Raw genomic sequence first — 26,107 nt, 5'->3', positions numbered from 1 at the left:
GTGGGTGATGCTTGAGTCATGGTTAGATGCCGTGTTGTATGTGGTTACACACGTCAAAGGTGGTGTCTCGGGGGTTTTTATAACTGTTTCCAGAAGGGACTCCCTATTTTGGTTGCGCGTCCTCTTGCAAGTTTTAGCAATATGGCTTAGGGATAGCCACGTTCCTCTAGTTTGTGAGATATGTTCCTGCTCAAAGTGGTGGACGTATAGTCCAGCCAAGCTGGGAGCAAAAACACTGCCCATTGATGTTCCATTGGTTTGCAGGTAGTAGGTCCCTTCGTCCTCGAAGTAATTCTGCTTAAGTGCTAGGGCTGCGCAGTCTAGAGTGAAGTGTCTTGGAGTGTGGTAGGTCCAGGTGGTTTGCATGAGTACACTGTGTAGGACTTGGAGTGTGGTGTCTTGGAGGAGGGCTGGTATAGAGACTCTCTATATCAAGTCTCACCAAGAGTTGGGTTGTCTGGTCAAAGCTCTCCCTCTTGATGATATTGAGGAGATGCTTAGTGTCCTTAATGTAGGTGGGGGTGTGTTGTACCTATGGGTTGAGCAACTAATCGCAGTACCTCAACAGGGGCTCCAATAGTGAGTTGATCCCTGATACTATCGGTCTTCCTGGGGGTGGTATTATGCTCTTGTGTACTTTGGGTACAGTGTAGAAGTTTGGGACTCTCATTTTTAGTACAGAGGTATTCACCTTCTTGAGGGGAAATGTGCTCTGCATCGATGGCACCCTTGACTAGAGTGTGTATAGTGGTCTGTAATTCCGCTGTGGGGTCTCTGCTCAATGTTCTGTAGTTGCGCGTGTCGTTGAGGAGTCTGCGACACTCTGTGTCATAGTCAGTTTTGTCCATCAGGACGATCCCTCCCCCCCTTGTCAGCTGGTTTGATGATCAGGGTGGGGTTGTTCTGCAGATGCTTGATGACTTCTCGGTCTTGTTTCGATAGATTATTGAAGCTTCCTTTGGGATTCAGTTTCTCTAGGTCTGTGTAGACCGCTTGTTCGAAGGTAGAAATTTCTGAGGGTACTTTAGTTTCAGTTTTCTGAAAAACTCTGCCAGTTCGACATGGAGTTTGAATGTGTCCAGTCTGGTGGATGGGACAAAGGAGAGGCCTTTGTTGAGGACTGCTAATTTGCCTTCTGTCAGCCAGGAGAAAGGAGTCTGCTGCCGAGCTGATGACTTGGTTTGAGACCATCATGCCCTCGTTCAAAATGGCCTAGAAGTCTTCTTGCCTATCCCTCGGGAGGAGCTCAATGAACTGTTGCAACGACTCCCACAAAGAGCGGTCATAGCGACCCAAGAGCGCCGAGGCACTTGCCGCTTTCATCGAGGTGGCAGCCGTACTGCAGACTTTCCGTCCAGCTGAGTCCATTTGATGGCTCTCCTTGTCCGGAGGGACCGTAGACGAAGGGGCAGTCGAATGCTACTTCTTAGCAGCAGTTACTATCACAGAATCCAGGACAGGATCGGACCTCAAGAACGCCGGATAAGATTCCGGGGGCCAGTACTTCTTTTGAAGTCGAGATGGTGCAGACTACACCGAGGCAGGCGTCCGAAACAGCTCCATGGCCGGTTCCTCCAGTCCTGGCACTAAAGGACGAGAGAGATGTCTGTGTTACAATGTTTTGAAGATCACAGAGGTGGAAGGAGTGGGCACCGTCAATGTGATCCCTAACTTAGCTGCCCCCCTCAGCAGCACATCCTGGAATGTCACAATGTCATCCACAGGCGATACTCTCGTAGGAGGAGAGTCATATAAAGTGGGAGAATACCACCAGTCACTGGATGAGTCCGTGCATCGGGCCCATGACCTTTCCCTCCGACGACGATGTTGTGACATCGTCGAGGATCTACGCTCACTGCGAGAGCGATGCCTCCCTATGGATCTTGACCTTGGCTTTCTGGGCCTCGCAGGAACTGCCGGCCCCGGAGTCTGCGGAAGCGGTGGAGGCTGAGCCGGAACCCCAGGTTGTGGCTGTGGAGGCTGGAGAGGAGGAGGAGGAGGCAGAGGAGTTGGTTTCCAAGGAAGCGGAAGAGATGTAGGTGCCCTGGGCCTTGAGGGCGAATAGGTCCGTGAATAATCAGATTCCGGTGACTCACGCACACTCCTCTTCTTACGAGCAGGCTTCAGGGAGGATGCTCTGGAGGCAGACCTCTCTGCAGACGAGTGCCGTGGTCGCCGCGACAGGGACTCGCAGAAGAAGATGAAACACTAACCACGGAGGCACTAGACACCGTCCTGGGCCTTGACTTCCTCTTGGACATCGGTTTTTCCTTCCTCAATGTCTACCTCTTAGACTTCTCATCCCTCGACGTTGATTTTCTAGACGTCGACAAACTCCTCGACGTCTAATATCTACGCCTCGACGTCTATTTACCTTTCCTTGACGTCGATCTTCGCGCCGACGTTGGTGGCGAACGGTGGTGTCGCCTCGACTGCGAGCGCCTTCGGGACACACCACGACGTCGATGGTGTGTCGACGCAGGTGATGTCCTCGACGCCGACCTCATCCGAGGTCTGAACGTCCTACCCCTCGACGTTGATCGTCGACGTCGCTTCGACCCAGAGCCCTGGGTCGACTGAGAACATATTGTGGTCATACCTCTCGACACCGAAGCCATCGACGTCGACCGGGACCGGTGCCTTTTCTTGACTGGGGAGCCCCCCAGAGGCCGATGCACGGGCAGAGGACGATGAAAGAGTCCCTCCATGCCCAGAAGTCCCACCTGTCTCTTGATGTGTCCTCTGCTCCAGGCCTTGGAGACAAATCTTCTCCCTGTCATGCACGGTCCTCCTGGAGAAAGAGTGACAGATATCACAGGAGTCAGGGACATGGATGAAGGGAGGCAGAGTATGCGTACTCTGTGGGGGTCAGACTTAGCCTTCTTCCTACCACACTCAGGGCACTTGTCAAATAAAGCTGGCATTTCGACAATAAAGAGGTGGCAAAACTGGTTAAAAAACACAGCAACTGAAAGAGGAAGACCTTAGACGTCAAGTGAAACACTCAAAACACTGGAAAAGTGCCAAAAATTGAACTTATACCCAAAAGGGTAGAGCTCAATGCTCCAGGGTCCTGCTAGCAGGAGCCGGAAAAAAGAACTGAAAGTAAAAGGCCTTTGGCTGTGCATCCTGGGATACCGAGGGTCTCTGGAGAGTTCCTTAAAGGCACGGTATCCTTTTCCAGACACATAATGGCAGCCTATGGGGCTTGTCAGTCCAACCCTTCCTATCTATCATTGCAAAGGATTTTTGTGAAGTGGAGTTTCTCAGAGTGTGAAACTTTGCAAAGTGTGTTAAATTTAATATTATTTGGCTTTTCTCTTAAGTGTCTATGCAGGACTGCAGAAGAAGACCACTTATCACCTTGGGTGCTAAGCTGATCCCCCTCCTGTGCTGATATTTGCTGAATTCCCTTTACATGACGAGCTCAGCTCGTCATGAGCACACGAAAGGTGTACCTCATGACGAGCTGAGCTCGTCATGAGCATCGAAGGGGTTAAGAGACTATTTTGATTGCTCCGAGATCCACGCACGTGGGCGGCTATTCACAAGATTAGGACTATACACAGAGATCCCCTACTACAGGAATGGTGCAGGGCGAAGCAACTACAGCCACTCAATTCAGTCTTATTCAACTTAAATACATTTGCTGGTCAAACACCACATGTCAAATAACAATGGATTTTCATGACTGAGATGCCATGGTAAGCAGGGAACTTCAGACTCATGGTGACACATGGTTTGTCTGATAGGGAGTGCAACAAAGGGTAAACATAGTTTACAACAAAGTGGATACAACGCATGCCATTACAACACTGTCATTTCAACTACTGCTTTGTTACATTGCATCCCATTTCAACGCAAGTCGTTACAACGACTTGTTTTAGGGGGCAGAAGGTGTTCGATATAAAGTCCAACACCTTCCCTGCTGTTGCAAAGACTGGAATAGAATAATTTACTATTCCCACTCCAAGGTCCAGCGCCCCCCCTACAGCAAGTCGTTGTAATGGTATGCGCCGTAACAACGCGGTCATTTTAATGACTGTGTTGTAAAGGCATGCGTTGTAACGTGTCCTATTTGCTACAAAGCCTAGGCTTGCCCTACTTCCCTTATCCATTTTTTGGGACGCAAATCGTAAGCTAGCTTTGCTGTACCTGGGTCAAGTGGTGGACTAGGAGAGTTCGTGTCAAAGATAAGACCATGAGAACCACCGAACCCGGAGACTCGTACTGGAACACTGCAAGTCACTAGAAATACTAATATACAAAATGGGGGGTTGCCACACAAGCACCTAAAATGTGGAGCAGGTGAATAAAATTCAAAGGAAAAGAGGTAGAACTGGGAAGAACTCGAAATATACTTTGTGTGGTGATGTGTCTAAGAGAGCACACCAAACGTTTATATATCTAAATCTCAATCAATACCACTGCAATTACACGGTAAAGCACTATGCAGTATTTCGTGCTGTATAGGACAAAGGGTAATTTCCCCTAGATAAAGGCATGCACGTGGTTTCGACTGATACTCTGTAGAGCTGACCCTGTATTAAAGGATTACAATCACTGTATGCCATGTCACTGTTTTTGTCTCTCAAACTCAATAAATGTGTTAAATAAAATAAAAAGAAGGAATCATTCGGTAAGGAACTTATTGACTCGGACACACAAATGCCTTACTGTATACCTATTTTACCTGGCATGACACACTCTCTCCATGCCGTAACAGCATGACAAGGACAGATTTTAAAGGGGGTGAGTGGAACCTATAACGTCTAATAGAATGCACTTGTTGGAAGAAGATCACCGACATATTCAGTCACACAGCTCATAGGAAGAGGAGTATTCATTCATCCGGGCAGCCAGGGCTTTAAGTGGGAAAAAAAAACTTGGGGTGCTCTAAAATGGGCGGGGAAAACCACTTAAAGGGGCGTGGCCAATCCAAGTAGGGGCGTGGTCTGAATCAAGATAACTAGCAATGTGTTAGGGCTGGGGCAGGATCACGCAGACTAGTTCCTCTCTCTGCGTTTCAATTATTGCTTGATTACACTGCAGCCTTGACGCTCAGTGTGAAAAGTCAGAGCAGGGTTGTGCTGGAGCGGCCTGCCTGTGGTCGTCTCTCTCCTAATCATCCCATGAAGTGAAGGCTGGCACCACTACGACGTTGCACATGCGCTGCAGGAAGGGAAATCCTGAGAGAAAATGGCTCTCTAAAGCTGCGTTCCTCCTACAACGCGGCTCACCTGGCATGCTCACTACCTCCGCTACTCAGTGGTGAGCAAAATGAACATGCGCACATCGATGTGCATGCACTCACTGCAGTCGAGGAAAAAAAAAAAAGAAAACAGACTACCTTTGGAGGCCTGAAAATAGAGCCTGATAGAGACCCATTTTGAAGCCCCCTGAAAATAACTGCCAGTGCTCAGACCCGGACAGACCCGGCCCACTTAAAGCCCTGTACCAAACATACAACACAAACCGTGCTCTGCCAACCAAAACTGAGAATGAGCAGTTACATTAAGCACCTTATATCAGCAATAATGTGTTGCACAAAGTACATGAAACAAATGCACTTTTAAAACTGCCTGACTCTAGGGCTCAAACTAAGCCTTGACATATGTCAAAGTAATGTAGCACACATTAGCTTTGTTTGAGTGCTAGGATGTAGGGGGCCTTTTTTGTGTGTCATTGGCAGGGAAAGTTTCATTTACTATCCAGTGCTTCAAACGGGCATGTGCTCTCCTGTACAGAGTGCCCACACTTTTGTAACTTGAAGGGGAGAGAGAGAGTACCAGCACTTCGCAGCAAACATCCGTTCTGTAGGTAGTAGGTACGTGAAGTTTTCTATTTCCATGAAATCAAATGGAGTCCCCAAGCACAAAAAAACTCCTGTCACCACCCCACTCCTGTCCCAAAGGGCAGGTGCACATCTTTGCTTTTCTTCATTCGCTGTCAATCCTTTTCAAAATGGGGGTGAGGCTGTTCAGCATTAGCTTACCCCATCTCTGCACGCGCTGTTAACAAAGGGATCACAGGTACAATAGGAAGGGTGCAAAGCAGGCGCGGTTCGTCCATTGGGGCGTGGGGGCGTAGCCCCCCCTGCCCAACGCCGCCCGCAGCTCCCTCATGACAATCATGTCAATGAATCAACATGACGTCAGACCGCCGAGCGGGCGTCATGTTGATTCATTGACATGATAATGTACAGACGGCAACACAAGTACGCATGCGTGGGGACTGAGGGTGAATTTTTACCCGTGCCCACGCATGCGCACTTGTGTTTTGGCGGCGTTGCGCATGCCCATCAGGAGCCCTAATGGGCGTGCTGCGGGCGAGAGGGTACCTGTGCCCCTGGCGCCAGGATTGGCCAGGGGCGCTGTGAGCCTGTGACGTGTGCGGGACCGGCAGCAAGGTAAGAGTGTGTTTTTCGGTGTTTAGCTTGCACAAATGACTTGCGATAGTTCAGTGTGTTAAAGCATCTGCTGCAGAAATGTGTAAATACATGAATGATGGATGGATGCAGGGTGGGTGCATTAATGATTGTTCGGTGGATGGGTGGGTGGATGGGTGGGTGGATAGGTGCATGCATAATGGGTGGATGGATGGATGCATGCATGAATGATGGATGCAGGATGGATGGATGGGTGGATGCATGAATGAATGATGTATGGATGCAGGATGGATGGGTGGATGGATGGGTGGATGCATGCATGATGGGTGGATGCATGATGGATGGATGGGTGGATGGATGCATGAATGATGTATGGATGGATGCATGCATGATGGGTGGATGCATGATGGATGGATGGATGGATGGGTGGATGGATGGATGGATGGATGGGTGGGTGCATGAATGAATGATGTATGGATGCAGGATGGGTGGGTGGATGGATGGATGGGTGGATGCATGAATGATGGGTGGATGCATGCATGCATGATGGGCGGATGCATGATGGATGGATGGGTGGATGCATGAATGAATGATGTATGCAGGGTGGGTGGATGGATGGGTGGATGCATGAATGATGTATGGATGGATGCAAGGTGGTTCGGGCTCGCTCACTGCGCTCGATCGCTGCGGTGCAATATGCAAATTAGTTTACGCCTCACCACTTTCAAATGTCACCAGCCGCCCCTGGTGCAAAGTGACTAGATCCGAAATAATTGTGAAACTGTCCAAACCTAGGCAGAAATACACTTGGTGAAAGGAACCACCCAAATGTACTTTTCATTTTTGTTGCAGCCGGTACCGAAGTGCGAAGCAGTTGCAGCAGGTGGGGGCAGAGGAAGGGGTGACTGTGGTTTTTCGGCTGGCGGTATGAATGTTTATTTACTGCCTGCACGTTGTTTTTCAAGTGTCTGCCCAAATTATGCTCATCACTTTATATCAAATAATACGGCGAAGGAAGCACACTCGTATGTTTGAATAATATTTGAGGGTTTGGTGTTGTGCCTTTCTGATCCAAGACAAAGAAAAAGCACAGTCATTAAATGAAAAGGCTGTTCTATTTGGACACACTGCTTTGGGGTAGTTTTGTGATCAGTTATGGAGGTTGGAATGCAAGGTTAAGAAACGCTTCTTCACATGCACAAAATTAATTCCAAGGACTTTTAGATGATCCTGTGCCAGTTACCACGCAGTTGCCTACTGCTCGTCTTCCTGCAAGATGGAGTCGTGTCGTGACCCGGTGGCACTGCTACTCCTGGCTTCTGCTGCCGAGTAGTGGGGGCGAGGAGACTGGAGAGGGAGTGTTGTGAGTTCGGGGACAGCACACCAGCTACTGTAAAAGTGAAAGCGCGGTAAGGGGCGCTGTGAAAAAGTAAGACGTCAGTTCTTCTGAAGTTGTTTGTGAGCATGGGCACATCACGTGCATGCTCTCACTGCTGTCAAGTAAAAAGAAAAAGAAAACGGACTTCCTTTGAAGGCCTGAAAACAGAGCCCGATAGAGACCCGGTTCCAGGCCCCCTAAAAATAACTGCCGGTGCTCAGACCCGGCCCACTTAAAGCCCTGCGGGCAGCTGCCAGCAAATTGCTTTGCAAGTACTCGCGTATGTTCTCACGCGTACACCCACTTCAAGGAAAACACGGCCATACTGCATATCTTGCGTTATGGTGTTATGTAGAAATCAAGTAGCTCAGTTTTTCATCCTTCCAAGGTCAATAAATTAAGTTCTTTTAAACTGGGTAATAATAACACCTATCGTTTAGAGCATCCCGAAACAGCAAACGTGTAGCATAAAAACATGATCATGTACAACCCACGAATCAGCACGCACTTGTTTAATCCAAGTTGAATATTAAGTGTTAACAAAAGAGTAAAGAAGGGCACTATTTATCGAACAGGAAATTCAAGCGGACAAGAACAACATACAGCAGCCATTTCCTGGCCTTTGTCTTTCCTTTGTTTATTCTGTTGCCAAAGCAATCAGGTGAATATTACTGCGACACGGGACGGCACTGCAGCGCCAACAGAGGAGGCGCGCTGCTGTCAGTCAGGGGATGCTTTTCAAGGGATTACCAGCTTTGAAATGAAAGACTTCCACCCTGAAAATGGAGGGCTGCCCAGGATGCACGTTGTACGTGACACGCTAAAGGTCACCAGAGGTTGGCAGGCAACATGAAAGAGAGCACCCTGCGGGCACAATTCATGGGCCTACAATGTTATTTATTTTTAAATGACCACGGAGCTTGGTAACTTTAATGGCAGAAATCCAATTCATGAACCCTGGAATTTTCCATAACAACTTGATGCTGGTGCAAGCCTCCGTTCTTCTCCCGCGCAGCTGGGCGGTGTAACAACTTGCTGATCGTCACTCGCCGTCCAGCTCAGTTTCCACTTTCCATCAGTGGGGAGATAAAGGAGTAAGCACAATTGGTAAATACAGAATGCATTTCACTCCCTCGGAGCACCTGTCAATCATCGCTTCCCAATATACAGCTCCGTGCTCGCCAAGGTCAATCTATCAACCGGGAGCGGTTCTGTGGTGTTAGGAACGTGGCCAATTCCCTCACCACATACATCCTCCGCTTGCCCTTTATGATACAAAAACACGAGGTTCGGATTCTCACGGACACGGAGGAAACAAAGTGGCCATTAGAGATGAATATTGGCGACTGTGGCTAAGGGGCAGCAGTAGCATGGATCCTTCTGGATTCCTCAGAGAGTTGGTGTTGGCCACTTCATCCTAAGCAGTCTATGGCAGCATATTGGCTTTGGCTACCAACCCTCTTGGCACCGAGGCCCAATTCAAGCATTTTTCTAGCCTGGGCAAAGTGATAGTTCTAGCCAACCCCTTCACCAACAGATGAGCCATCTTTTCCAATTGTGATGGCAGACTGGTGACCCTTTCACACCGACCTCTACAATCGGCAACGTAACACGAATGCCTTAGAGCAAAATTGACATGAAACACGGCCAGATGAACTAGTGACTGGAGCAGCATTTTTCTGTGCAATAGTCTTGATTCCGTTGTAATGATTTTACTCAAATCAATGCCAGTCTCCTGTCGCATGGCCTTCCATGCGGGGGTCTACCTCAATGACAAAAAAAAATTATGATCCTTGACGTTCTTTTTGATAAATTAATAACGTTTAATCCACATGACATTAAAAACACCAAATCACTCAATTTGATTGAAAACTGGTGATGAAAAATATAGCCCCCATACCATTAACTTCAAGCACAGGAAATATTAATTGGTCTGACTGCCAAGCTGATGCAATAGATAATGGAAAAACAATTCAAGCATGTGCCACAAACATTAAAATAGGAGAACATGCCACAGAAAAAAAGGGAGGTCGCAAGCTTGAAAAAATAAATAACCGTCACATCCAATTTATATTGGAATGTATGCATTCTTGCTAGCAGGCAGGAATATCTAGAATACACTTGGAAATCTTTAGTTTGAATGCACATCACAGAAAAATAGGATTACCAGAGGGGAAAATAATGGTACTGTTGGCGTTGAATTACCGAACCCTGAAGACATAGTTTAAACAAAGTGGGATGACCCAAAAATATAAAAGGCTAAAGAATGAAAATGAAAAAGCACTGGCAAAATAAAGTATTGGGCAGTCCCTGGCTCTGATATGCTCTTCTTTTCAGGGTAATTTGATCAGTCAGAATGCTGTCACTCCGTGCAAGAGAGCCATTGGCTTTAAGACGCAGACCAGATGCCCCCTGCTGTATGCTATGGTGGAAACAAAATGTCAATGAAAAAAGATCAATGGATCAGAGGGTAGATGGTCCTGTATACATTCTGTTTTGGCGATGCAATGAATAGGCAGTGCAAGTATCATCTGAGAAATGATTTGCAATAACTGAACATTTTTTGAATGTGAAGAATCACAGACCACTCCATTAAAATGTCGGGTTGCCCTTGTTCGTTCTCAAATAATTCAGATGGCGGATTCTGTGGTTTATATCTACAAAGAGGGAGAGAGCGGCTGTGATTTTTTTCAAAGCGTGACTGGTGCCTCTTACCAATCACAATATCTATAACAAAAGACAAGCATGTATTAATGGCTGAGCAGTGTGGACAAGACAATTTGGTGTATTACCATTAAATAATTCAAACATCTGTTCTCTGTGCATTTTACAGGCCAGAAGACCGGGAGCTCCACCATTCCATGGATTGATCAGAGTTTTCCTTTCTATTATTTCCTTTTTTGATTGACACAAGATTAGACCACCAACACCTAAGTAGTAGGTTAGGACAGACATGGGAGGACATAGCTCTGGCCCAGAGAGAGCCTTAGATCAAGGGGCAGAACCATGTTGACACCAAACTAAGAGTTTGCATTGCACAGACTCTTCAGCACACTGTTTTACTCGTGTGGTGGGTGTTTCAAATATATATCTGCAACAGTAACTATCCCTCACACATTTTTAACTTCTTGGGTTCCATCTAGCTCACTAGTATGGAGGCATACAATTTTCCTCAAAAGTCCCCCAGAGATAACCAAACATGTTGACCTTCAGGGAATCATGGTGTGGAGAAACCCGATGATAAAGCTTGCCACTCAGATGGATGAGGACCTCTTCTGTCTTAGAAAAGACCTTCTCTCAATGTTACAGAAACCCAATGAAGTTTTCGATTTTAGGCTTGGTGTCTTATGATACAGATTTTGTAGGTTATCAGTTTAGAATTGCTACATAAAGTCGTTTAGCGTATGGAATTCATACTTTTGTACATAATGCTATTTTCAGCTACGTATTAGAAGAGTTTAAATTTCTATATACCACACCTTCAGCTAAGTCACAGCCTCTAAATGATCAGTAGTAACTAGTTAGAAATTAGACGCAGGAGAAAGCAAGAAATAAAATAAAAAGGGTGCATGGCAATTACAAAGTTTTGTCTCTGGATAGTAAAGGACAATGTTAGGTAGCCAACATTATATGCAATGATGTGCTGTAAGGGTCTGCCACTCCTGTATAGCCCATCTCTTAAGATCTTTCGGAACAAGATCGTGTAGGAGAGCGAGTTAAAACAAATCCTGCCCTTTCCCCCTACTGTTGATAAGGTACGCTTGGATCTAGGGGCTGTTCCAGTGAGGTCGAAGGATACCTCCTTCTTAAACTTAGAGGAGTCATACATTTTATGCTGAGCTGAACCACCTTGAAGGTAATGCTCACCGCTGTAGTGTCATCCATCCAGGTGCAAGTTGCCTTCTGGCGATCCCTTTGCTTATCGGTATGGGCAGGATGGCAGTCTTGAAGATAGTGATGCTTCTGCGCCTTCTCTACCATTTGACCAACACCACCATAGCACCTGTTTGGCAAATTGTTTCAACACTTTGATAAGCTGCTCCGTGAACAGTTCTGGCATAACTGCTGCCATAGGGAGGCAGTTCCCAATTACAGCATCCTCCAGATACGGGACGCCTTAGTATTCCCAATTTGGAGTTCAGTTTTTGGCCGCCCATGAGCAATGGCTGTCTTACTGGCTGTCAGCACACTTCCTTGAAGACACGAGCACTCCCTACCCCCCTTTGATCGGTTGATATCCTGGCCTTGACGTGCCACAGGGGCATGCCCAAAAGGTGACATTCCACACCTCCTAGTGGTTGTTCAGAAATCCTTAGGGGCCAATGTATTAACAGGAGACTCACTTTCCTATCCTCCCATTACACCTCTTCTGGGGCTTCCTAAAGGACTGGGATGTTTGCTTTATCTGCAGCCCAGGGATCAGGCAGGAATCTCCAACTTGGGCAATCTTTTTAGGGAAGACTACTCATGCACCTTCAAGCCTTAGGGGAGCAATGTGATAACCATGGGGGGTTTCTTGTATGTGGTCTTCAGTGTTGTATCATCTGTGGTAAGTGTGGGGGGGGGGGGGTAGTAGAATCTGAGTCAGCCATCCATCAACTTAAATTCATTACAAGCAATGAGGAAATGGATGAAGACTAGTCACCTGGTTGATCATGGCCCTTATTGGCCATATCAAAACCAATTGGAAAGTGACTCCGCACTCATGTGTGTTCGATCGATACTGTAATCAGTTTGAGTAAAGTTTCAAAGTGTAGTTGGTGCTTAATGTGAATCCCCTACTGAGCCTCAGGGCTAAATATAGATACAGATGCGCGTTTCTTGGACCCCAAGATTCACAATCACATAAGCACTCCTGCATATACCATTCGTACGATTTGTTGGTTGAAGTTTTAAATACTGTTTCTGAATAAAAGTTTTGAAAAGGTGTTGACACTCTTCAGTGTGTTAATTTCATTTATTTTTCATGAAATTATTTGTTCATACGCCCATTTCTCATAACAATTCAAATCCTCCTGATTTTTACGAAAATGAATCAACTTTTCACAGTGCCCGATGCATTTCGAGCTCACAGCTCTTCCTCAGGGGACTTTTTATCTGAACGCTTTCTGAACTGCCTTATCCATTTGGCGTATATGTGTTCATTCATTCCGTCTCACTAGTCGAGACTAGTGAGACGGAATGAATGAACACATATACGCCAAATGGATAAGGCAGTTCAGAAAGCGTTCAGATAAAAAGTCCCCTGAGGAAGAGCTGTGAGCTCGAAATGCATCGGGCATTGTGAAAAGTTGATTCATTTTCGTAAAAATCAGGAGGATTTGAATTATGAGAAATAGGCGTATGAACAAATAATTTCATGAAAAATAAATGAAATTAATACACTGAAGAGTGTCAACACCTTTTTCAAAACTTTTATTCAGAAACAGTATTTAAAACTTCAACCAACAAATCGTATGAATGGTATATGCAAGAGTGCTTATGTGATTGTGAATCTTGGGGTCCAAGAAACGCGCCGCATCTGTACCTTATTGGCCATACCCAGATCTCGTTACAACCCCCGAAGCCTCGAAAACGTTCCAGATATGGTGCCCCAGAGGCAGATACTAACATATGCTGTCCTCACTTAGAGTCATACTGGGGTAAGGAGACACAGACTATTATTAATCACTGGCCTGCACAGGGTGGACTTGTGGGAGGCTGGAACTCTTGGCATTTACAAAAGGCCTAGGAAACTTAAAACAGCTGTCCTTTTCCTCGATCTGTCCCTAATCCTGTGAAGCGCACCATCACCGTGCAATGGAAAACCCTACAAACACTGGGGATCTGGGATAGGTCCGAAGCTATGGCTTTATATATGGAGGAAGTTAAAGGTCTCTAAATCCTCATAAGCCCCTTTTAGGTCCCTCCCTAACTCATTGAAAAATCTAGTCATAACTCTCAGGCTTTGCGCTTGTTCATATTGAGGCAAGAAAGCAAGGTGTTTGCCACTCTTAAATCCTCATATCCCCAGCCAACATGCTTTGCCTTAAAATTCCCACTAATGCCCCACCGTTTCACAGTAGGATTTTCCAGACTATCATAGTCTCAACTTCTCATACAGTTCAGCAGTCAACCCAACCTACACGGAACTCTGACTTCATGCTTTTTAGGTTTCTCCTGGCGAACAGCTGCGCAGCAGCGTACTTTTGTTAACTAGTATGGGGCTTTGTCCGGCCTCTCTGTTCCATTGGCTAGCTCCATAAATGGAGGCTAGCCATTGGAACAGAGAGGCGTCCGTCATTGTTCGAGGCGATTGGTGGGCGTTCCGTAGAATTTTTCTCTTTTTGCCCACGTCATGCGGCGATGGGCGGGATTTTTTTTTCTTTTTCCTTCGGCATCCTTCATCACACCAGCCGGACGGCTCTCCCTGTGAGGACGCAGACCTGACCCGCTCCCTACTCCGAGCCGTCTCCCGGAGGTAAGTTTTTTAATTTTCCTACATGTTTTTGTAAATGCTTATTGCTCATTCTGCCTCTCCGACCTGGTTTTGATGGTCACTTTTTGAGCAGCAGGAAACCGAAAAGGAGACCGGCGATCCATCAGGGGCTCTTTGTCCTTGATTGCACGGCGCTTCGCCGGCTGATTAGCCCCTGACTGCTGAGAGGCGGGCGCCAGGATTGCATAGAGCATTATCCTGAAAATAGAGCAGCCTCGCTCGCACCGAGCAAGTCATTAGCAGCGGCGGTCCGCCCGCCGAGTCACCGAGGTGCACTGTCACAGATGACTTCTGGCTCCAGTCCTCTAATTTCAGTACTTTTCACCAAAACTACAGTGCCATGAGGCAGTTTCATTTGAGGCGTGTTTTATACAAGGCAACTCACCACAGGTGTGTGCTCTTTTCACAGTGTGTGTGGGTTGTTCAGGGACAGTGCCATGAGGCAGTTTCATTTGAGGCGTGTTTTATATGAGGCAACTCACGACAGGTGTGTGCTCTTTTCACAGTGTGTGTGGGTTGTTCAGGAATATCTTTTTAATTCTCTTAAATGTACCCTCCATCCGCTTACCTTGTACAAACCATGGGTACAGAGCATACGACAAACTTCATTGCCTCTCGGCACCCGAATAAAAGGTTGCATTATCTATCAACTGAAAACAGCAGTACACTTTATTGACTTCAGATGTTTAAAAGACTTAGTTGGCAGCACCCAATGTTGATCCTTTCAACTGCACCAAACGTACAAATCTCTGCAGCGAGAGAATTTACCATTGAGTCATGTCAACATCTTAAGTGTTGGCCCTGGTATATAAAGCCACTGTCCCTGACCAGTCAAATTCCCCCTCGTAACTTGGAGCCGGCCAAAATATACCTTGTGTCACCAAAACCGTTCTTTACAGCATTTCGAGACTGGTTCTCCTACCTGCTGGGACCGTGCCTCTGGCGTTCACCTGTGCACTTCTATATTTTCAGTTGTGCTTAGTGGACTGTGCGTCCTCGTTGTTACCTTTCACAGCTCAGCCATGTTCTTCCTTTCACTCTGTATTCAAACACTTTGCTTATGTTAACCACTCCTGATGATTGCGTCATCAACCGTCTATTAATGTATGTAATGTATGGGTCTTGTAAAGCGCACTGCTGCCCTGAGGCGTCGTGGCGCTGTAGACTGCTGGGGAACCCGTCCTGGCTATCCCTGCGAGATGGTCCCTACTGGGTATCTCCAAGGTGAAACCAGGCATCCCCGGCGAATGTGGGGGGCCGTTGTAGAGATAAGGCAAGCTAATTCCCAGAGTTGCAGAGTGTGATCCCTGGATAGAGTAGGCACTGAGGAGAGAATTATCGAGTCCGCTGACCCTGGTCCACGACCCTGCTGCGTCAGGAATTGAACCCTGGTCCCGGGCCGTTCTCTGCTTCCGGGTCTGCCGCCTCTAACCAGTGAGCCACACCACTCCACATTACACATACACTGTTCGAAATGTTAATCATCGGAAATAATACGTTGTACATTTATGCACGTTTACAAACAAGTCAACACTTCGAGAAATCTACACCTATCAAGGCAATTTGAGTTCGAAAACTTACGTATTCACACATAAAAATAACTGTCGGTGCGCACTGGTGCCCCACAATGCACTGCGCTCTGATGACGCCCTGGTGCTTATTAATGGGGGCTTTATCTGCTGAGTGCTGAGCCCACAGACACTAGCTCGCAGTGTCCAAGCTCCGGGGCCGAGGGCCCGTGAAATTCCACATGTCGCATCTAAACATCGCGCAGTGTTGGGGGGCCGTAGTGGGAGCGCAGTGCTGTGCAGGAGGGCGCGGGGCACTCCCTTACTCAACTCACCTCCCATCCAGCGGGCAGGACTGGGCACCGGTGACCAGCGGGCAGGTCCTGGCGCCCTTGCTGGTGGTAGTGAATTAAATGAGGCAGCAGCGGGGGTCTTTTGTGTTCACCTGCTCCCTGAATACAAACACCCGGACTTCCCACAGCTCACGTAAATCCCCGACAGTCTAGCGCCTCTCGCAGATGTTGGGTTTGTTGATGTGAGCCAGAAGGGGTCAGAGGGTGTATGGGGGGGGGGGGGCTCTGTGTGGGGGGGGGGGGGGCTCTGTGTGGGGGGGGGCTCTGTGTGTGTGGGGGGGGGGTCTCTGTGGGTGTGTAGGGGGGGCTCTGTGGGTGTGTGTGGCATTTGCGAGAGATTAAGCTATTGGCATTGTAAATGACAATGCCATTTATTTATCTGTTTTCAAAACCAACACATAAATAAAAATGTTGTCATTTAAAATGCCAATAGCTCTAACTTTTGCAAAGGCGAAACCGTTGCATTGTAAATGCTTGTTCCTAGTACTTCAGGGTAGCCTGTGCCTTTTTACCTCCCCAAACCAAGTTTTCCATAGGTTCACTGACTATTATGCAGGTTCATATTCACCCATATAGGAGTATACCTTACTCATGCTTTCAATTTAAGGCTATAATTAATCTATCATTGCTTTTCTGGCAATGCTTTATCGTAAATTTTGGTTTTGCCTGGTATCCTTATGATGAAACTCCTCCACTCAGACTTGATGTGCTTTTACATAATTACCCTCTGTACTAGCGGTCACTCCTTTGTGAGCAATGGCAAACTGATTAGCTTGTATTTGAGAATTCCATGGATACTTAAAGTAATAGGGGGCTAGCCAACACCTTCCAACTGAGTTACATTTACACAATATAGCGGATTCCATAGATCACACAGTTCTTTCAATGGCCCATCAATTACTCAGAGTAGAGTTGAGCTTCCTCAGTTTAATGCACCTACTCAATTATCCATGAAGGTAACTTTTACCACATTTGACTACTGCACAATCATCTAAGAAATTCTTTAATTACGGATTCATTTTCACTTTCTGATGATTTTAATAGGTTAGATTTAGGCACATTTGTGAACATATTTTTTTCTTCTTTTTCAACACTTGGCTGTCTTACCGCTTCACTGGGGGGCATCGGATCCTTTGGCTTTCACTATGCGGGCAGAGCAAATGGATCTCATGTTTATGATTTTAAAGGCTCCACATTTTCAAGTGTGAGCCATTTTACTGCTGGCACTAGTGCCTTGGAAGATAACCAATGTGGGCTGGACGTAGGAGAAAATTTCAGTTAGAGCTTGAGAAGATTTGGAAGTGTGATGCAAAATATAATGGGTGCAGCTGCCCTTTCTATTGAAAGTGGAGTGCTCGAATGGACTGATATTAGGACCAGGGAAGTTACTCGGCAACAAACTGAATATTTGCACAAAACTCCCTTTTGTTACTTCTTCCCGTCGTACAAAACTTGGAGACCTTCTGAAGCCTAATTTTGTTGGTTACAAGAGTATTTTCTGTGGAAAGGTTTGCATCTTTTCTAGTCCCAGAGTAACATTTATTTTGTTGTTATTTTATTCTGAGCAAGTGCAATCGGGAGTGTGTCTTCAACAGGTATGTGGTACGGACTCCTCCTTAGTTGTTACTATTGTTTTGGTAAAAATATTTTGGGTCCCTTAACACTGTACGATTAAGTGGCAAATTCATTCCCAGCTGAAGTTTGGAAAAAAGTGCAGGCTCTGTTTATCAAACATCTGCATGCTGTGGTTTGTACTGGGTTATAGGCTTGCAAACGTCCTCTTTTTTTAACCGATTGGCAGCTGGACAATTCCAGCAAGAAGACCACACTAACTGTAAAAAAAAGAAAGCTAAAATGCTGTGCAGGAAGAATGTGGCCAAGGACTTACACAATAGGTAGCGCCACCAAGGAATACTGAATAAATCTGAGTAATTCACCACAAACAAGGCAAATTAAATGGGCATAGGGTCATAACGGCAATTTTGCAAAGCAGCATGTTGTGTTCTTTTCTCGTTCCATTACTATTCTAGCTGTAGACCCTTTCTTTTGATCAGATCTAATTCGATGGAAAACCTTGCATTATTGAGGTAAAGAGATTCAGATCGACTTATTTAAACAGAAGCATAAAATCATTTTTTGGTAAATCTGATCAATCTCTCGGTATAGGAATATTCATTTTTTAAGCGGGCCAAGGATGCTGCTGCAATTACTAAAACCCAAAACAAAGTAGAATTAGCTTAGGAGTGTCCATGATTACTGATGCCTAATATGTGTTAACATTGTTTTTGGAAGTGTCTGTTCAGGGCTGTTCTTCAACTACCATATTAACAGCTGATAAATATGCAATGATGCACCCACTATTTAGTTATTCAATTATGCACTTGGTTACACATACAAATTTATACTATTACTAGCAGCCCGTCCCGGCGTTGCCCGGGGGCAGAAGGGGGCTGGGGGCAGCATTTTGTGCTTTTGTTTAGTCCCGGCCGGGCCCTCGCCCACCTGCCCCGACATTGCCTATACCGGCCCCCGCCCGCCCGCCCCCCCGCCCCGACATTGCCTATACCGGCCCCTGCCTGCCCGCTCCGACATTGCCTATACCGCCCCCTGCCCACCCGCCTGCCTCCCGCCCGCCCACCTGCCTCCCACCCGCCCACCTGCCTCCCGCCTCTGCCTTACCTCAGCCGCGCTCCGGACTTCACCGCCACTCCCGGGCCCCCGCCCGCCCCGACATTGCCCGGACCGCCTCCCGCCTCACCTGAGCCGCCGCGCCACTCGTCGCCGCTCCTCCCCGCCTGTCGTCATCACGCAGGTGTAGGTCGCGGTCAGCGCTACGTCGCGGCCGGCGCTTGTTTTAGGGGACTATTTTGTTTTTAAACTTTAATTTACGCTTTTTTTTTATTTTATGCAGCCTATGTCCATCTACACACCCTGAGGATTACAACAATGTATTGGGTGTGTGGATTGGCGCTGTGGTTCCCGAGTTTACCTTGCCAAAAGGTTTCTGTTCTCTCTTTATAATAGTAGTATAGACAGTTAACAACTCATACTATATAAAACGTGTGCGTGCTTAAGACCAGTTCCCTTCCTTAAGAAAAATGAAATCCTTGCAGGCCGTAAACAAAAATATTGTAAGCCATCTCAATATGAAGGCTTGTGGAAATGTGACATCTGGAATTTCATGAAGTTGCAAAATGAGTTGGGAGAAACGATTTTGTTGGGATTTTTGCTGAAAGCCTGTTTTGATGGGGGAATTATCTAGCAGGGGGGGGGGGGGTTACAGGTTGCTTCTGAACCTACCTTTTGTAGTATTGTACCACCATTTTCCTAAACCACCTTCATGATGTCAGAGATAAGGAGGATTTAGACAAAAATGAACAGGAGTGGCCCGTGCAGACAAGAGCAGTAGGGTGGTACAGCGGGGGAGGTGGGGAGTGGGGGAGGTTCGGGCAGTGGGGATGGTTGACAGACTAGGGACAGATAAAAGAAAAAACAAAGAAAACCACTTTCCTTGCGCTCACTGGATAGTCGAGTTGGCGATGTGGCGAGGGCAAGGTAAGTGGTTTTATTTTACCTCGTCTATTGACTCCCTCCCAAACCCACCGCTCCTACCTGCACGGGCCGCTCATGTTGAAGCATAAACTACTCAAAATCTACAGTTGTCCATGGTCTTCCGGACACAGTTGAAAACCACTTTTTAACCCCAACACTTGATTTATTAGGCTAAGTAAAGGAGGAACCAATCATTATGGATTTTGGCTACTAGGGGCCATATTATGGAAGTGGCCCGTGGGTGCAACAAGCGCTTGCATCCGCTTTGAGTGCCTCCGGGGCCCTTTGGTATTACAGAAGGTGCCTCAGAAGATTGTGTGACTCCTGCTGCAATACCAATCTTCCGAGGGCGTTCTCTCATTTGTATGAGGACCCTCCAGACCTCCCCATAAAGGCGAGTGCAGTCACTCACTGCATCCACCTCCAAGGGGATTGCTACTCCCCTTTAAAAGTGCAGGCGGGTTGCTGCCTGCATAGTGAAACACAGAGGGGGTTCAAATCTGCTGCTTCATTTCTCACCTGAATGCGATGCTCCCAGGGCAGAGCGAGTTCACGGCTGCCCTGGGGACAGCGTATTCCATGAAATAGGGTGCACTTCCCCTGTTTCCGCCTCGTGCACTGGTTTTAAGATGCGTGAACACAAACAGGGAAAGTGCGCCCATTAAATAATAGGGCGCCAGGACGGCAATCTAACTCCAGGATCAACAGTTCAAGTGACATTGCTTGATTTGCAAGAGCACAACCATGTATATTTATCCATTCTCTACCTTCAGATTTCCATGCAAGAAGTTATAGCATTACTTTAGCTAGAGAAAAGGAACACCTTGCAGTTTAAGCCGGTTCTGGCTTTTATCATAAAAATCAGCACAAATCGGAGGAAGAATGGTGAATACATTTACACTAAAATCAATCGTTGGGTGGCGTTGTGAGAAACTTTGATTGTTATTCTGCACCATTTAATCACATGAAAGTAAAGAAAGACATCTGCATACAACACCGGACAAACAAATACCACCAGAAAACGGATTTCAAGCTAATAAATACCAAATAGAATTGATATCGGATGATCTTGATTTCACAGCACCAAAGCCTCTACCAATGAAATGAAAGTACAGGAAACACATCAGCTTCATATTTAACCTTTCAGTAAAATGCCTGAATTCATCTACTTTAAGAGAACAATTATGGGAGTGTGACTGTGTGGACTATGACAACAAAGACATTCATGTCTGTAAAAGTGAACATGCACCAAAGAAAATTACATTCTTAAAGAGACAGGCTAGATTAATCCAGGAAACTTTTTTTAATGACGTGACTGGGAAGTAACGTAAGACATCTTTACCATTTTGGATAATAAGAAATGCAATTTGCAGCAGATCTAATGTAAACAAAATTCACAATTTTACAGTCTTTAATGACTTATTTTCTAGTTTATCAAATTGTTACAAGCATGGGGAAGGAATGTTAACTGTAAATGTTTACACATTACCGGGTCCTCCCCAATAATTGTATTATTCTGTGAAGGATTTGTGTGCGCGATTTACTACTTTCTTCCAACCAACCACTTTTGCCTTTCTTTCCTTCCTCAACAGGATTATTCAAACTGTACCCAGCAGCTGATAAACATTCAATTTAATAATAATCATTGCCTTGAAGATTTGAGACGCATTTCACAAGTAAACCTTAGTCCCAATTGTGAAGTCAACAAGAACCTTCCACCCTAGTCACTCGTCACCAAACCCCCCACATCCGCACTCAAAAGTCTGGCAATAAAAGCATTCCCAAATGTATAAGCAATGAATGGCATCACAACCCAAAACTGAATGCGTAACCCTGTGTCGTAATGCATCATAAACTGGTTTTGCACCACTTCAAAATCTGATAATTGCAGTAGGAAACTCCAATGTGCAGTTACTCAACAGTGCTTAGCATGCAAAACGTGAATGAAACCATCTAGCAAGTAATAGCACATCCAGGAAATAGCTGTTATTTGATTACCATTGGCAATTCGTAAAACCCCAAGTTTATAATGGTAAAGTATTAACCCTGCAACGTTATTTTTTTCAACTGCATTCAAAGAGAGTGATAACATATAGTAATTCTAGATTAAAGCACTATTTTGGACATTTGTACAAGCCAGCCCGTATATGGCAACACAGGGTCGTTGAATACTTCGTAAACGGCTAACTTACTTGTGTTTTAAAAAAAGCCACTGGATTAGCCACACGCCCACAAGGACCATTCCATTGATTTCACATATAGAAAAGGCCCACTCCACTCTGTTAAAATAATCAAAAAACGTGTCTGGTAGTGGAGGTTGTTCCTCCAAGGGAGGCACTCTTTCATGGACAACCGAAATCATCACGGAGGTAAAGATGAAACAACAAACTGCATAGGAAAAAGCCAGCAACGTTTTTCCCCATTCCGCAGGAAATGCATTTAATCGCTCTGGCTCTGGCATGGGAATATGAACCATCTCCTTCCTGTATCCATTTGGCATTCCATTCTTTTTGCTTTTGATGGTGAAGCTGTTCTCACAGTTTGGGACAGCAGTGCCAATACTCAGATGCCCATTAGCATGTCCATTCTTGTGTTCCTCAATGTGGTGTTCAATCTTTAATGTTTCTATCATCTCCAGTAACTGCTGACCATTGTCCGAAGTAACCCGCGATAATGGTGGCCTCTTAAAGTCCTCCTCTGTTAGCTTTAGCAAGCTCTGCCCATTCAGATTCTGAAAAGTCTCAGAATATTCTTGCATGCCCGTCTCGGTAAGCCAAGTAGCCACCTCTTTCGGTGACCAGTGTACCACTTCCTTCATCTTATTAATGGGCAAATTGTCAGTCCTCAATCTTCTCCAGAGTACATATCAGTCTCTTTCTTTGCAGTACAGCAAAAACCCTCGCCTTTCTGTGCTCATCTTGTTAAACGTGCAGAAAAAGGTAGACTGTAAACTTCTTAATGATGCAACCAAACTCTTAACACTTCATGTAGCTTTTGATCTTGCTGGGAAACGCACCACTGAATTGTACTTGAAATGTTCTTATCCAAATTATCATTTCTGTTGAGAGAAAGGGAAAGATTTAAATTCTTACGCTTAGGGCATTTCATTAAACATATTAAGAAACCAATGAAAGTATGTGAAAGGGTGACAGGATGATTACAAGCTTCATGCACTGTCTAATTAAAATTAAAAAAAATGCCAGAGTACCTGAAATCCAGAATGAAACAATTTATCCTGTATACCAGTACAAAGTGGCATGCTGTTTATTATGGTTTTCAGCTTATAAAAAGTACCAAACAGAGGCACATACATAAACCTCACTGGGCTGTAAACTAGGACTAGGACAACAAAAAGTAAAATAACTTTTTTTTTTACTTTACTTGCAATTTAATACTAAATGACACATGTTAGGGTGGTTGAACACCACATCTATATTAAATCAATGCCAACATTAACCACAACTAGAGACCCAGAAAGATGAGCATGAAAATGATGTTCACTTGCCGCTTTGCAATAAAATAGAGGGACAACATTTCGGACTAACTAATTAGAAATACATGAAACACTGTAAAACGAATGGAAAGTTATTTACTGCATAGGAGGTCAACCAAGGATAAAAAGGTTCCTACATTCAATCAAGAGTTAATGCTATAGGAAACAATAGTGAAAATGTCCCAAGAAATTAAGATAACGCATTGATCTTCAACCAATGGAACACACTTATGGACCTCCGCTTTACATGGCTACAGAAAATAAAATTATATGAAATGGCACCAGTGTCGAACTGGCCTTTTGGGCAGTTTGACAATGCCAGAGTGGTTCAACTTGAAAGGGCTAGTGTGTGAACTGTTTTTTTGGGTCCAGTCACGGCCTATACGACCCAGAAAATTAAATAGAATATTTACCAACCATTTCAAACTGGAGCGTCAAGCAGTGCCAAATGGCTAGACTGCACCAAAGGTATGTCAAGCACTGAATGGAACATTCATAAATATTTGCAACAAAAAATACTGGTTGACTGCAGATCATCAGGATAGCAACTGCAGTGGCACACTGACTGTAGTAAAATTATTAAGTAGTTTATTCATATAGAGGGAAGAGCAGGCTGGTATGTCCTTCATAACTAAAGTCCGCACCAACTGTCCCTTTAACTGTCACTTCAACCTTTCCCCACAGAATCTACCTAGGTCATCTACTATGACCACTCATCTTAGCAACACCACAGCAATCTATCATACGAGATTGCTGGCACCTCACACCATCTTCGGTTGCCTATTGATCAACTCCAAGAAAATGGACTAAGGAGACTCATGCTTCACTATACGATTCCTGCTCCCACTGTGACACACCCTACCTCCATGACATTCCACTCAACTCACCCTCATCTCAAAAGTGTTACCTTGCAAGAGCTCATTTTCACCTGTTGAACGAGAAAATCTTTCCCATTACCCAGACTGGGATAACTTACCCAGAAAACCTGCCTCGACTAGAAAAGAAAGATTTCTTGCTATTGATTTACATAGGATCACCTTTAAAAACCTCTCCATTTCGCCAGACTTGAGGAATCTGAAGACCGATGAGCCTGCACTTACTCCCTCAGCACTCCTGAAGCTTTCTTTGCCCCACGCTCCACGTACTTCCCCAGTGCTCCCCGAGTTCGTGTTTTTGCAGAATCCCCTTCCTCCGGGATTTAGGAACTCTCCCTAGCATCTGACTGATACACTTTTCCCATTCATGCACTCTCCCTCCAGAATTTCTCGACATTCCTTTTAGACTGTCTCCTGTAAAGCCCCCCTTTCCTTTCTTGAGTCTCCTGCAGTGCACCATCCCATAAGGCTCGTGCAGTTCTTCCGTCCCGCTAGTCTTCTCCCTCTGGGCTCCATTCCTTTGCTTTCGTGCAGCACCCACAATGCTCTTTTGCTCCAGAACACTGTACAACTCTTGCTTTGGAAGTTGTCCCCATTAAAACCACAAACGCTTGTCAAAAGAAGTCCAAAGAACAATAACCCACAAAATGACACTGACAATATTATTCTATGGGTTGAACTTGTTTTAGTCTTTTTTTCTACAGACTCATTTTCAGGTCCATGCTTGCATTGTGACAGTTATTATTCAAATTTTTTGATACATGTCCCACAAAGAGGAGTAGGCATCACCGTTTAAAAACCTCTGATCTACACCTATGCGATGGTAAAATTAAAATAAAGATGGTATGGGAGGGCGCATGTGTAAATCCATAGAAAGGCAACGATAGTGATTATTTAAAAAAAGGCAATACTTTAATCATCATAGAAGGTAATGCTATGGGTACATATTTAGAAAAATATTTAGCAACTATACTGCAAGTGATATTGCCGTTTATCTACCTTTATCAAAGCACATGTCTTTAGCTGAACCTGAGTAGACCATACAATAACTTAGAACTCAAAGGGCATCAGGGACTTCAGATCATTAAACATTGAATGTCATCAATAAGGTGGGATTTTAAAAAGAAAGTGATGGAAAAGAGTGGGATCGGAGTAGAATTTTAAACACTGGCATGTACATAGGTCTGTAAGAAGCAGACCAGGTCAACTGGTGAATGTCTAAGTCCTTCATGTTCAAGCTGGAACCCAGAGAAGGCTGTGTCCTTTCCACATCGCCATATGCTCCCATCATAGAGCCATTATTCAATCGATTAGAATGGTACGGATATAAAGAGGATCAGATCACCCTTGGGAGGAGAGGCTACTATGTTCGTACATCAAGAGCATTTTTATTTGCATGGGGGATTTAGTTATTTTTTACATTTGCAGTGGCACGGAGCCAGCAATAGTTAATCTCACCCAGACCATGGTTATACTCAAAATGTTTGGACGTCACTCAAAGTTTGAACAGTCAGCTGGCCCAAATTGATAATATACTCTCTGAATGACCAGAAAATGGGATTACACAGACAATACACATTCATTATTCAAATGGACTACTTTACGTACATGGGGATTATAAATGTCTAACCACTTTTAAATACAGATGTCAACTTCATGGCCCAGAGAGATTTATTCAGACTCAAAATCCAGGTACAAGCTCACTCTGTTGATAATAAGAGTGAACATGCACTAGATGATCACAATCTACCAAGATCTCTCATTGTTCTTTTAACCCCTTCGCTGCGGGGCTAATTTCCCCACAGCGCGGGGGGGAGGGGGGCCGCGCACGGCGCCGCTGTGCTCATGACGAGCCCAGGCTCGTCATGCAGCACGGTGCTCGTGTGCTGGTGACGAGCCTGGGCTCGTCATGACCACGCCCGCGCAATGGAACGCTCAGCACAGCGGGGAAATTAGCCCCACGTGTGAGCGTTCCACGGCTCATGACGAGCCTAGGCTCGTCACCAGCACACGAGCACCGTGCTGCATGACGAGCCTAGGCTCGTCATCAGCACAGAAGGGGTTAAACATCTCAATGATCCG

The 26,107-nt window shown here is 45.5% G+C and overlaps 1 protein-coding gene across 8 annotated transcripts in view; it reads right to left on the bottom strand.

Annotated features, from left to right (window-relative positions):
* SGMS1 (sphingomyelin synthase 1) overlaps positions 1-26,107 on the bottom strand; it is a 1,111,197-nt gene that overhangs the window by 55,871 nt on the left and 1,029,219 nt on the right. For all 8 annotated transcript variants that reach the window (XM_086921962.1, XM_086921963.1, XM_086921964.1 and 5 more), the window contains one exon: positions 21,850-22,715. In XM_086921962.1, coding sequence (XP_086778088.1) covers positions 21,850-22,475 — 626 coding nt within the window. In that variant the 5' untranslated portion in view covers positions 22,476-22,715. The remainder of the gene's footprint in view (positions 1-21,849; positions 22,716-26,107) is intronic.

This window comes from Lissotriton vulgaris, chromosome 5, assembly GCF_964263255.1.
Source record: "Lissotriton vulgaris chromosome 5, aLisVul1.2, whole genome shotgun sequence".
Lineage (NCBI taxonomy): Eukaryota > Metazoa > Chordata > Amphibia > Caudata > Salamandridae > Lissotriton > Lissotriton vulgaris.
Note: the sequence above shows the minus strand (reverse complement) of the source record. Positions and strands in the feature narration are given on the sequence as shown.